This window comes from Amblyomma americanum, chromosome 1 (assembly GCF_052857255.1).
Source record: "Amblyomma americanum isolate KBUSLIRL-KWMA chromosome 1, ASM5285725v1, whole genome shotgun sequence".
NCBI classification, from domain to species: domain Eukaryota; kingdom Metazoa; phylum Arthropoda; class Arachnida; order Ixodida; family Ixodidae; genus Amblyomma; species Amblyomma americanum.
Window position 1 is genome coordinate 208,058,913 of NC_135497.1, and position 14,564 is coordinate 208,073,476.

General features: G+C 47.7%; 1 protein-coding gene across 1 annotated transcript in view; it reads left to right on the forward strand.

Annotated features, from left to right (window-relative positions):
• Nucleotides 1-14,564, forward strand: part of LOC144114545 (uncharacterized) — a 187,461-nt gene that overhangs the window by 104,610 nt on the left and 68,287 nt on the right. The window contains exon 2 of the mRNA XM_077648348.1: nt 7,218-7,502. Within this exon, the coding sequence (XP_077504474.1) occupies nt 7,218-7,502 (285 nt within the window). The remainder of the gene's footprint in view (nt 1-7,217; nt 7,503-14,564) is intronic.

Consider the following 14,564-nt stretch of genomic DNA (forward strand, 5'->3'; position numbering starts at 1 on the left):
GCAATCAAGGCAGGATCACCCTTTTTCAGCACGGGCACAATCCGCGCTTTCCTCCAGTCGGAAGGAATGTTTCCTGTTTCAAATGATTTGCGGAAAATAACAACCAGGAACTCTGTGATGGCTTCTGCATAACGGCGCAAAAAAATATTTGGTATCCCGTCAGGTCCAGCGGACGCTTTAGTTTTGAGGTTGAGTAGCATGGAGAATACGCCAGATGAAGAAACAATGTCGGGGGTCGTGTTGGGAGACATGGTACTGGGTTGAACAAATAAACCATGATGGGAAAACACACTCTGAAAATACTTATTGAATGCCTCAGAGATTTGCGATTTATCAGCAAGCTGGACACCTTGACATGAAATGCGCGTAATTGTTTTTTTCTTTTTCGCTAAAAATTTCCAGAACTTATGTGGTGAGTCACGAAGAAAATTTGGCAGGCTATACTGAAAGTAATTTTGTTTAGCCTGGCGCAAAGCGCTTGTGAAGTTAGCCTGATGTATTTTACCTATATTTCGACAGGCACCCCCACGCTTCAGACGTTTGATTTTTCTTTTCAAATGTATTATTTCTCGCGTGATCCAAGGAGTTTTTTTACATGTTTTCTTTGTTCTATTAGGAATGAGAATGAGAATTTATCTGCAGCTGCGCTTTCTTTTGCAGTCCTCAGCTATCCTCATGGCGTGCAAAAAGGCTTGTCCTTGCAAGCAGATAGGCATAAAAACTCAATCTCATAAATGACTGAGTCGTAAATGAAACCGTGGAAGTTGGGAAATATATTGCAAACATCAGCCTTTAACGTTCCTCCATTCAATATTTTTTACTTGCATTTTGTAAGCATTGCCAGCGAAGACAATATGGATACCCTGAGAGCGGGAGTGACTATAGGTCGCCGTGGCAGAATGTGACACTGCGGATGTGCGGAAGGAAAGGAGAGCGAGAGTGAATCACTGTCCTTAGGAACGCCCACGAAAATGACGGTAATGGGTATAGACATCTTGGAATCTTACAGCCAAGATTCTCGCTGTTTCGTGTTGCATGGTAAATATGAAGGATAGAATACAAGATTGCGAAGAAGAAAAAAAAATCCACAAACATACTTCGCAAAAGAGTGTGCGAGGAAAGGCAAACAAATTAAAGAATGCAGACACCTCGCGTATAGTTATGTGGAGCAGCTCGTATTCAGACGAGTAAATGTATCGGGTACGCGTAAGAAATAATAAAAAAAGACTCTCGTTTTAAGTTGCATGTGCACCGTAAGGTGACTGTTCAGAACCTTGAGGCACAAGGTGGCCATGCCATGGCGTCTACCCAAAATAGCGAGCCCCTTTCCAGTTCTATCAGAACAAACGCGGCGCAGCCTGCGCATGGCTTCCGCTGAAGAAAGAAGCTCAGGGAAGCTTTTCTGAAGCTCATCTTGGACCATACTGAGCGCCATTCATGCTGTGCCTCCGCTAACCCATTGTAGTTGCGATTCCAGCGCAGAGCCCAAATAGGAGACGACCGTGTAGATTGCTTCTTTGTGGCCTCTGGTATTGAGCGTTGGAAAGTACGATGCAGCACGACGTCCACATGCAATGAGGGCTTCTCGGCGTGGGTACAGAATACTTGCACGTCTCGCAAAAAAAAAAGAAAATTGGTACAAGTGCAAGATCCGCATTCTGTACTTACTTACAAGGACATTGCAGGGTCTGCGCTTGAAGGGCGCCCCACCGGAAACAACGCGGCACCTTGCGTAAAGTGCAGCTAGTATTGTTAAATACGAGCGTCGTTGACAGCATTCCATGGTTTTCTACCCAAAAAGTATTTAACCCCATTTTTCACTTTGGAGAAAGCTGTGGTTGGAAGCGAAAAGATGAAGGATACAACGCGGTACAGCCATCCAAGGCTCTCGTGGTGGTGACGAACGTTTATTTTCAGGAAGGGGGACAGGAGGACCGGTCATGTTGCACGGGGTCTTTGGTCCGAGACCCCGACAGCTCGTATACTGCCTGGGCAGTGCGGCATCAGCATGGCCACTTGTGGTTCATTTTTAAGAGCCCTCCTGAGAAAAAGTACACTCGCCAGTTTTTTTCTTTTTAATTGTTTTTTGCTTAGCAGCAAGCCTCCCATCCTTACGCTGCATGTATTCCGTCGGCATGGAGGGCGATTATCACAAATGCCCCATTTTGCGAGCTTTTTGGCGCTCATTTCATTGCCTGCTACTGCAGTGCAATAAGACACGTGCGTAAAAGGCATTTACTCTATAGTGCCCCGCACAAGCACTGCGCACATTTTCAAGAGTTCGGAAAAAATGCGTATATGGTACTCCATTCTCTGACACATTAAGACTGCTCTTTCCATTCAAAATGTGCGGCAGGAGCACACGTTAACATCGATTTCTTTGCCGCATTCAGTTGCTCCGCTCTCTCTGTGCTTGTCCCCCGAAGAAAACCTACTGCTTGAGAACTGCAGGCGATCCGTGACCCTCCTCAGTTTTATAACGGCAGAAATAGCGCTTCCTCTAAGCGATGCAGTGAGCGATACGGGAGCAGAGCTACTACCGCGTGTGCCTTTATTTCGGCGAGGGGATGTTTAACATAACGAAGAGGTTACCCAGGACAAAAAAACAAAACTGCCCGTCACGCAAATTAGAAAACATACGTCGCATTTCAATGATTATATATATATATATATATATATATCATGACAGAAGTGACAAGTAATACTTTTACAAAACTGCCATATCAGCCCATAAAAAAACACCTCTTCCTCTTCCTATATGCATCACTCCGAGAAACTGTCGGTGCGAGTAGGTTACAAATGCTTGAGTACAAACTTAAGCAATCCAAGTGGAACACGCCCAACACTACGCTCAGACCCTACAAGGCATTTTGGAGATTCCATCTTGTCAAGGCTTCTTAAGACACGGCTTACACCACTTCTGCGGCAGCTTACTTCCCCCGTACTGGAATGCCCCGCGCCGGACTCTGTTGGCGCTGAGCGACCGCCTACTTCGCCTTTGTTGCCAGCTTTACGTAGAGAGGCGGCGAGCCAATAGGTTTGTTTGAAGGATCGACCACTACAAGGCAAGAATACCCTGGGACACCAATCTCACTAGTCATCGCTCCAAACCGAAACGAAGGCACTACTTTGGTCCCTTGGGCACCGGGCTTGTCCCGCAACAATAATTTTTTTTTCTTTCTCCGCTACCGTCTATCCCAAAGCAAAATGTGAACGCGACTGACCTTGCCACGTGCTGTCCTGCGCGCGCGTGGGTTGGTTACTTTTCTCGTTTATTTTCGCCATTCTTTCCCTCGTGTTCCCCTCTTACGGGGTAGGGTCAACCTAACAATACACTTTCATGGTGAATTCTAGCTGCTTTTCTTTGCGCTGTATTATCTCTTTCACTCAAAAAGCGCGTATTGACCTCGATCTCTGGCAGCCTGTAATTGATTTTGAGAACTTAATATTTTCTCTGTCCTTGTTCTTCAGACCTGAGGACAATCATGCGCGGTACCCGAAACACTTAGTAGGAGCCATAATATTCGGCAATCAAAACGCAGGAGACAAAATGGTTTCACCTTACTACCCGAGTAGGATATGCGCAAAAAATAATAAAACATAAGCGACTTCTCTTTGTTGCCAGGTACGAGCCATATCCGGAAATCAGTAACCGAGTACCATTTAGAAGTTCCCACACAAACGCGACTTTCGTTTCAAGACCTCTGTGCGGAGGCGGTATTTATAAGGAATGTGTTTTTAAAGGGTGACCTTTTCTTTTGTTCTTGGGAAATTGGACACTCTGTTTTTTTCTCGCAGAAACAGTAAACTAAATAAACGGCCCTTGTTCTCCGATTGACAATGTCACATGCCGTGGACATTAGGGGAAAACTGAAGAAAAAGAGGAAGGCACAAAAAAGTACATTAAAAAACTAACGGTCGCATTATCTCATTTCACGTCTCCGCACTCGAAATTTTTCTTCGAAAGTATAGTAGGAAGGAGGTCAGAAATCAGGGCTTTGTTCTGATCATGTCTTTATTAATTATGTTATCTGTTCTGGTTTTCGCTCAGTCATTTTTATTGTTGTTGACAGCGCTTAAAAACATGGCGATAAAAATAGTTACACGATTTTATTACAGTGAGTGAAGGAAACAGCGACCAAATGATTGAGACCGAGCAGCTTAACGCCAGAACAGCTTGTAAGCCTTTGCGTCACAATATGTGTCAGAAACGCTGCATTTGTATGGCAAGTATTTTACGGCAAGTTAGGAATCAGAAACATAATTGCAGTCTCCGCCCTCTACATGCATGACTCTCCTCATACCTACCTCAGCAACACTATAGGCTTTTTTTAAATTCGGAAATGTAAAGACTATGGCAATGCCATGAGAGAGCTAAAAACGAAGAAACTGCACTAAATATACGCTTAGTGATCGGCGACATGACCGCTAGAACGCAATAGTTGACGAAAGACAGCATCTACTCCATTATCGGAACGTAGTACTAGAACGCGCATCGCTGAAACACACGCTTACGGCAATGTTTTACAGTTTCTAGTAGAATATTTCCATTTTTCCTAGCTCTCCGCTTATATTTTGAAGAGTTTATCATTGAAAGCGGCTTAACTGTTTAAATAATAAAGTGCGCCACTTTACCGAGTAGCGCGAAGTCATTTCGTCCTTTTCCATTTTTGCTTGTTTGCTTGGAATCTTACTGCAAGAAACCGGGCGTTTTTTTTTATTATAAGGTCCAAAATGTAAAACAAAATCGACTTTCAGGGGTAAAGAGAAGATTTTTTCTGCATATCAATAGCAGTGTTGGCAGACCATGATAACTAGTAATGTTATTAACTAAATTCTAATAGTTAAATTTTTAACTCTTACCGATAGGTACCTGATAGCGATTAGAGGTTTGTAGCCGGCCGTTAGTAATAGCCATATGAGTTTTCAGAATTTCGAAAACGCCATTACCTTCGTTGCTGTGGCTCGACTAATTTGGGCCATCTCTCGTGCCATTCGAAAACCACGTGCTCGCGGGAGCGCGCAGAGCGACGTCAATCAAATCGCGGCACTCCGTGACGCATGTTGGCGCACGGCAATTTCAGCCGCGCCCGTGCCGCAGTACTGTGCTCCCCGCTCCTTGTCACTTCGCTGCTCCAGCGCGTGCAGGGAAGAGAGTATCACATTGCACGTACGTCACCGAGTGTCGAGATTTGATTGACGTCGCTCTGCGCCCTTCCGCGAGCACGTGGTTTTCGAATGGCACGAGAGATGGCCCAAATTAGTCGAGCCACAGCAACGAAGGTAATCGCGTTTTCGAAATTCTGAAAACTCATATGGCTATTACTAACGGCCGGCTACAAACCTCTAATCGCTATTAGGTACCTATCGGTAAGAGTTAAAAAGTTTACAAGAATTTAGTTAATCACTTTGCTAGTTAGCATTATTCGCTTGCTTTTTTGACGTCCGCCTACCCTAGTATTGCTATGCTGCAAACAGCTTCTCTTTATCTCAAATATCCAATTAAAAAAAATTGGACCTAAAAAAAAACACTCGGTAAACTGGAAAACTGGAGATAGCGACGAAATTAGCACGGCACAGTACAAACAGTAAAGAGAACACTGGAAACATATACGGTCTTTCTTGCTCTTACTTTCTGTCGGGGTAACTTTCTGTAAGGAATACGCCAACTAGCCCAGCAACAAGTTTTTTTTTTCCTTCTAAAAATATAGCGCTTGTAGTCAGTTGGAGGTCATTCCACGCCAAACGTCCCAGACATTGCGCTCCAAAACAATTCATGGAAACTTATCGCAACGTGCGTAACCTAGGCACGATTTTTTGACGAAAAAATTTATTCTTGACGTGAGCTTTGTTTGAACGTTTCGAAAAGACGTGATAGAAATCAAAATTTTATGAAGGCACTCCACAAATTTTTAAATGACATTTTTACGCATTCTGGCTTTCTATGTGTTTCAGAGCATGCATTTTTAGAATTTTTCGACGATGTAAATATCTTTTTTTAGAATTTAAGTAAATTGCAAATATTATACTATTTAGACATTTTTTTGCAGATCAACTTCCTCTCGGAAATTAAGAAATGGCCAACTTTCTTCCCTAGACGTCTTTAACCTATAAAAAATGCTACGGCTGATGAAACAGACTACACCGATGTAACATCAAATACTGACGTTGAAGAAAAGTGCGTTTTGAACCATAGAATCCCGGTTGTTTCACCCTGAGTTGATTCAATTAAATATACAAGCGATGGCTGGTTTAGTAGAACAGTTTATTGCCTTTAGTTTCTGAAGTTTTTATTCAGGTGATTTTTGTTTAAAGCGATAAAACTTTTTTTGGCTATTTTGACGAGTTACGTGCACTGGAGAGGTTGCTTTGCCTGCAAGCTTCTCGAAAGCACATGTATTTTTGCGCTATGTAGCCAAAATTTGTTGGGCCACAGCGCCGACAGTAACCGCGCTTTCGAAATTCTAAAAAGTATGGATATTAATTACGTTGTGCTACCCGCCTGTCAGTAATTATGGAGCCTAACAGTAACAGTTAAAAAGTTAACTTTCAATATCAGTTAACTAACCTGCTATTTAGCACGTATTAGCCGTATTCTGATGTGCTACACGCTGAAAATGATATGATGAGAAAAGCGCTCCTCTAACTCAAAAATCCCATTTTTAAAAATTGTGTAAAGTCGTAGGCGAATCACCCTGTATACAATGACCACTGTCGGAAGCCGCTCCCTCCGGTGTCGCCGAGTGAGCGGGGGTGCGCGGTTACCCAATGGCACTCATACGCGACGGCAGCTGCCACCTCGGCGCTGCTTGAAAAGCGAGAACTCATTACACGAGTAGACTGTGACTTCACGAATGGCAGATTTCTTTCTAGCGTCTGTAATAGCAACCTGACCAACAAACAAGTCAAAAATTCGCACTACTTGCCAGATTGCGAGTAATAGGGCCCCGACCCACCGGGTCACCAGCCACCCATCCCCACCGCCGATTTCTCCTTTTGGAAGCGGGCGCGTTGAATACCGACAGCCGACGGAGCCCTTGACTAAGGACACTACCGAAAGAGGCAACAAACGTTTTTTCTCCTCCTCCTCCACCACCGCTCACTATGCGCTTTTTGTGCAAACAGTACCTTGTGTGGTGGGGTTGTTTTCGCCAGTGTCGAGATCGTGTATGAAGTGTTTTTTTTTTTTTACCCTCCGTGTCCGTCCCTTCCCGCAGCGTACCTGGCCGAGTGGCCTCGCAAGGGGCGCGTGGCCACCGTCGAGCTGCCGGCCGACTTCCCCATCGGACGGCCTTTCTTCTCACTCTGCGCCGCAGTCGTGCCCCTGACGCCAGCCGCGGGTCCTCAGGAGACCCCAGCCGCCGTGCCCACGCTTCGCTACAGCCTCGTGTCGGCCACGCGGACCCTTCGACCAGGGGCCCGGTCTTCGCGTCAGTCGGCCCCATTCGACGTCCACGCCGTCACCGGTGACGTCACGCTGACCGACACCCTGCGAGAGAACGGTATGTAAATCTGTCGTCGCCAGCGATTCCTGCATCGTGCCACTTCTGACACAGAGCCCTCCATGGCTGTATAATTCCGGCGAACAGATTGAAACGGGGCACCCGAGATATGAAAGTGCACTCAGGTACTGAAGCGTGGCTAAAAGCGCACTCACGTTTTGGCGCGCGTTCATGAACCGTGGGCAGATTTCACTGATCCGGATTAACTGCCCGCTTCGGGGCCTCTCAAAGCGTGAAATGCTGTTTCTCGGGCACCTAACGTTATCGATCTTACCGTCTGATGTGAGAAACTCCTAATGTGAGAAACTGGTCCTCATGGCTCTCGTACACGGGTGCAGTCACAGAAAAAAAAGCGGGCAGTTATTTTGCGAGCAGCTACTGTTGGAACTGGTGTCATCATATCCGCTGGACACGTTTTGGCAGCGTCGGTGTCCCACGGTACGTGACAGGCTTACAGGCTGCTGACCAGAAATAGCGCTCAGACCCCCTTGGAGTGTTTGCTTTCCGTTTTCCCTTAAAACACTAGTGGGCGACGGCAGGGAACGTGTGTGCATAACGGCACATATTTTAACCGCATTATTGGACGGCCGGAGAGCAGCTGATTTGTTTTCAGACTCTCAGGAGTTGCCACAGCGTAGGAAGAAAATGAAATTCCTCTCACGCTGGCACGACTAGACGGTGTTACTGTTCCTAGGATTTTGCAAAGTATTTCGAAAATCAGAGGACAAGTCCAACATAAATTAGTGGCGGAGTTTCCGATGGGTGTCTGGAGGTGTAGGAAGTCGAAGCGGTATGGGACTCGCTCGAAAGTCCCTGTAAGCCTCGATTTTTCTCACAAAAGACGAAAAGGAAGGCATTGAGAAAAAGAGCCGATACTAGCGAGAGTAGAAAAGCGTGTCAGCGCACGGCGGAGATGGTCTGATTTCTCGGCTTGGCGACATTTCAGAGCCATATTAGAACTCGATGAAATCCACTTCCGTGGATTGGGCCACTGCAGTTTTGTGAAGGGGCAAGCGATAATGATTCGTCTGTGTTTGGGTTAAAATTTTTCGCTGAAGTTTTAGGAATAGTTAAACGCAGCGTCGTCCTGAAAACAATAATCTCCTAACTTCTTGCAATTCACTTTATATTTATCTCAGCACGCAGTTTCAACTTATCTTCTACTTCGCGGGTAAGTTAGTTTTAAGTGGCCTTGCAAAACCTGTCTGGTCGCAGCGATGAAAAGCGAGGCAGGCTTTTCAATATGTAAGCCATAAAACAACGACGAAAAGAAGAAAAAAAAAGCCTTTGGCGCCTGAAGATGAAGGGAAGGCAATAAGAACTAAATGACATGCGAGGCCGGCAACTCTGCGGCAATCGAGAACAGACTGCTCGACCTGGAATGACTGTTCAGAGTGGCTACGCGGTGAGTTCAGCTGAATGCTTTAAGGCTGTCTTGTGCCGTGCACAGAATCTGTTGCACCACGAGCTCCTTCGGTTCTCTTTCTCTTTTTTTTAGCGGATGGTGCCTGTTGCTGATGTGGCGGGGCTACTTTCTTTAGCGTACGCTGAGACGACACCGAGAAAAGGAGCAGAAGGGGCGCGCGTGAGCAGACGCAGCAAACTGTCCAGCTATTAGCTGAGCACAAATCCTTTCAAAGTGAGAAATAAAAAGTTAGTCGCATCCCTGTTCTCACAGCGAAAACATATTAGTAAAAACATATATTCGATCCTAATTACCCCTGTAATACTGCAGTTCTACCTATCCTTGAACAGACAGATACATGAAAGAATATGAAAGTAGCATTAGTATGGGAGGAGGCGCAGAATATAGTGGAGGACTCCGGATTCATTTTGGCCCCCCCTGGGGTTCATTACCAGGCGCTGACATTGCACTGCTCAAGAGTGTTTTTGCAATTCGCCTTCATAGAAATGCGGCCGCCGCGGCTGTGTTCGAACCCGCAACTTTCGGATTAACAGCCGAACGCCAAAGCCACTGAACCATCGCGGCGGATGAAAGATCAGGAAACGGTTCATTGCTACAGAGTAAGCTGGGGCAGGACAGGCGGCTTCTACAAGACAGAAAACAGAAGAAAATGTTAAAAATGTCGGTTGTGTCTCACCATTTGATCTTTGGAACCGGGCACGTCGCTTCGGAAGTTATTGCACAAATAGAAGGAAAAAAAAATAGCACAAATCAAGAGAGCAACAGGACGAGCACAAAACACCAATTGCCCAGGAAACTGTGGCTTGCTTTCCTCGGCGAGAATAAATGTTTACCCCCAAGGAAAGAACAAATCGAGAATTAAACAAGAGTCACCACGGCATATCGCAGGTTTCTTACTCAGCCACTTAACGCGACGCAGTGGCAGTGCATATATACGCACGGGTGCAGCCAATAAGAATTTAAACGCGATCGCGTGCCGATGCAAGCCGGTCGCACGCTTTTGGCAATTTTAATAACGGAAGCAAGACCCGTTACGCTTCCGACGGGGTGTGCCCCCGATTACAAGAGGAGCACAAACTTGTGCCTGCGATTTCAAAAGGAGCCGTTCGGAACCAGCGTGCACTTCGCTGTGTACTGCCATCCTACTTTGTAAAACATACGATATTCAAGTGCACCTCGGGTTTGTAGAATAGGGAACAGGGGCCCGCGTGTTCCATTCCAAACTGGCTGCGCTTGTACACGGCTGACGCGCAGCTGCTCGCCTTGCAAATAAAGCTTCGAAGCGCTTTATGGCTCGCTTTATATATGCAACCCATAGAACCCCCCGTTTCGAACCTTTTTTCCCTTCACATACGGCCATGTGAAGAATACGCGCGCTTTCTTGTGGGGGTGTTGCGCTCTTCTTTGTCCCTATTTTCCTTCCCCACATATACAGTGCACGCGCTAAGGGTAATCGACCGGGGTCATTTCTAGCTAACCAACGCGTATCTCGTTTTTTTTTCGTTTTTATAGCTTTCCTGAACGGATAATGGCAGTTCATTGCGGTGCGGCATATGTGGTAAGAGCAAGCTCACATGATGCGTACTGCGTGGAAAGAACTATCGACCCTACGGACCGATTGACACGGCCGCGGTTATTTTCAGACTCCTCCGTTATCCACCTTGCGATTTTCTCTGCATGCGGTGGTGGTAGGGCTGTTCTCGGGCCTGCCGTCACTCGATGGTCATGCAGAAGACGGAGGTGTAGATTTACTAGGGAACCGTTTTTATCACGCTGTGTGTGGATACGGCAGACCTAGAAAAGTAATGCAACGAACGAAAGCTGCTCCGCAGGTCGTCACAAGCAACTCTATTAGTAACTCTGCTGAGGCCTTAGAGTCGTAGCGTTTTTGCATGTATGCACAGTATACCCAGTCTGACGGCGGCTACAATTGGTAACCTGGGTTGCTGGTTGGCGCGACGCCTTCGCAACGTGACCTTTGGTGGCGATCCTGAGGCGCGCCTGGGGAGCTGCTGCCGATTCCGGGCGACTGGCGTTCGGCGAATGCCCCGTAGGCTCCCGTGAATGGCGCTTGCCCACCCTGGCGGCGGAGGCCGCAGGGGACGGTGGGCCGAGTCCACGCCGGCCACATCGTCTCCTCTCATCTCCCGCTTGTGGTCACCAAATGGGAGGCGTCGGCCACGTACGCGCAAGCAATCGCAGCGGCCTCCCGGCGCGGCCAAGCGCGAGGGCGATAGGCGCTCGCTGGGGGCGCAAATAGCGCGCGTTGCTGTATCAGCGTCCCAGGCGGACCTTCGGGAACTGACCGCGCCGCCGTCTGTACCGCAGGGGCTGCAGCAGCGCCACGCAGGAGCAACAGCTACACGCGAAGATAGTGGGCGCACACACTCGAGCTGCTGCGATCGCCTCCTCCTGCCCATTAGCGGCGCCTAACGAGGCTCTGTTATTGGGCGATTATGAGGTGCATCAATAACGTGCGCCCGACTTTGTGATGGAACGTCCCTCCGAGCACACACTCGTTCACTGACATATAATTATTCGCAACGCGGTCGTTAGCACGGTTACCGCGACCGATGTCACTGCGCGTGATTACTTCGTTCCGTCGGCCTAAAAACTGGCCCAGGTATTTCTATTTTTTTTTCTTAGGCAGCTGCAGCTTTAATTGGCATAAATACAAACAAAGTGTTGCCCCAAGCATGAGTGACACGTCTACAAATGAAAAAAAAAGGATAGTTGACTACATGAAAAGCAGGAATCGCAGAGCTCCCACGAAGGGCCCACGTTTACATGTATCTCGCGTGTGCTCAAGGCGTAGTCACACATTGTGTACTCCGAGCCCAAACATGAAATTTGTGCGTTTTTTGTCTGCGCCTTCGTGAGGCTTCTGCAGACGTGGGGTGAGTGCTGGCCATTCGCGTATTTCACAAGCTGAGCGGCGTACGTACTCTAGCGTTAATGCAGAAGGAACTGGTGCATTGTGTGACGCAGAAATAAATTTCCATGCTGCTGGCGGCAATCGCCTGGCGCAAGCAATATTAGTTTTTTTTCTTCTCCTGTTCTTTAATCATCCGCATGGCCGTAAGTCTGCCGCGAGGAAAGCCATTTGTGGCGTCCTGCTGGCGCTCGCGCCTCATCTCATTTCGCACGCGCACACATTCGGCCATTTTGCGTGTTTTTGTATGCGCACGTCTGAGACCCCCGCGAATCGAATCCCTCCCTATGGGAACAAACACGCTGCCAAACAGAGATTTCGGCAATGTTGAACTTAAACCCTTTGCCAGTTTCAAATTCGCTTGTTTCAGTAGGTTTCCCAGAAGCGAATGCCACCAAGAATGCTGCAAGAAGGAAAAAAAATAATTGAAAATATAAGTGTGCGCCCGCGCTTCCCCTGTAACAACGGCGATGCGAATGAGGGCAAATGAGTTTATCCTCACCAAGCACTGATTCTATGGCACGGCGGTTATCTCCAGTAATCCTTGCGCGTTGCGCGGCGCACTGCCAGAGGAGACGGCAACAAGTGCAGAGCTTACGAAGTTGCAATAGACATTAGTACAGGGCCATGTAAACTTGTTATTCCCTCTGTCTCCTGTTTGGTTCGTGTCGACGGAATACTGATGTGAAGTAAACAAGCTGAGCTTCCCCCGAAAGAGTAAAAAACAGTTTTTCTAGTCGTACTGAGCACAAGCACATTGCTGCCATTTAGCTGCGCTTCAGTTTAAGATTAAGGTGGCTTCGCTTTGTAGCTAACGTGATTAGCTACGACACCTGAACCACACCGTAAGGGAAGGGATAAAGGAGGGAGTGAAAGAAGAAATGAAGAGATAGGTGCCGTAGTGGAGGGCTCCGGGATAATTTATACCACCTGGGGATCTTGAACGTGCACTGACATCGCACAGCACACGGGCGCCTTAGCGTTTTGCCTCCATGAAAACGCAGCCGCCGCGGCCGGGTTCGATTCCAGGAACTCGGGATCAGTAGCCGAGCGCCCTAACCACTGAGCCACCGCGGCGGGTAACGCAAAATTGAAAATTTTTAAGATTGGAAATTTTAAAATTTAAAATTGAAAAACCAATTTTCAAGGCTTAATTGAAAATTGGTTTTTGATTACGCAAAGGCTCGCATACATCGGTAGAAACCAGAACCGCACCGTAAGGCAAGGAAAATGAAATGAAAATTGTTTTTAAGGAAAGGAAATGGCGCCTGTTTAACATATCTCAGTGGACACCCGAACCGCGCCGTAAGGGAATGATGATGAAATAACTTTAATTGCACCTGTCAAGGAATTAGAGGGCGGTGAAGTCTTGAGTCTTGACCGCCGTCATCTTCCTCACCTTTCAGCAGGCTGTCAGCGGTGTCCAGGGCCAGACGGATGACTTTTTAACGCGACAGCGTTAAGGAGCGCGTGTAGCAGAAAAGCCGGCGTCATCGACGGCGTTGCTCCCCCTCGCAATGTACCCCATTGCCCCAACAGATGGCGCGCGACTGCAGCGCCTCCCGCTCATCTCGTTCGGGCGCAGTGGGGCCGTGCGGGCACGCAGGAAACGCGGTGAGCGGCGAACAACGCAGCGCACATTCAAAGCGCGCTCACCACGAAGCTTGCGGCTTGCTGCCCGTTCGTTCGGCGCGGAAGCTATGCTGGCGTTCGTGGCATCGGGTTTGTCGAGAACGATGTGCCGACGAACTACAACTGTAACTTGAGTCCCGCGCGTTTCGGCAAGGTTTGCCGCTCCGCGCGTCCATTTTACCGTACGTATCAGAGCGATTTGTCTAAAGCCAGTTTCGCATGCAAGCGAAAATGCTAGCGAATCCTGCCGCCGCGGCGGAAAAACCTGTTTCGAGTCGTCGCTGCGATGAGCGGCGAGGTTCCAACAAGTTAGAAATTTTTGCTGCGACGTGCCGCTCAATCGCTCAGTCGCTTGCATGTGAACCAGCCTTAACGGGCAAGGCGTCGCGCCGAACGGGCGATGGCGTTCCGTGGATTCCCTGACAGTGGTGCAACACTCTGTCGCGTCCCACTTTTAAAGGTGAAGCTTAAGCGTCCCTCAATTTTTGTTTATGTCTGTGTAGAAGTGAGCGGGTCCTTATTAATGCGAAAGCATGGCGATGGCTCACTTTCAAGGTCATATCCGCAAAAAAGTGTCCGGAAGAAACAGCACCAGGTGACGTCACGATCCGACGAGTCACGCGACGAAAATAATGATTTCACATAATTAATGTAATTAATATAATTACATAACGCTAAGACTAATGGTATAATTAGTGATGGCATCATATGAGTGCGACGTCATACCAGGCCACGTGACAGCGATGTATTGTGCCATCAGACCTAGTCACGTGACGATGCTGTAATATGACATCACTCCTACTCACGTGACAACGATGTAATTTCTCGTCATACCAGGCCCCCATCCACCCCCCTACCACCCCCCATTTCAAGATCCATATGGAACCCACATTACTACACATGCTCGCATGACGCATTGCAAAGAGTGCCCACAACCCGGTCCACATTAATGACATTGAGATTGTAGAGCAGGTAAACGCGCCAGTTCTCATGTGTGACATACTGCAAAGATCATGCAACGACATAAGCCTTTGACTCTCGAGATGATGGCGATGATTATGATGCTAACAGT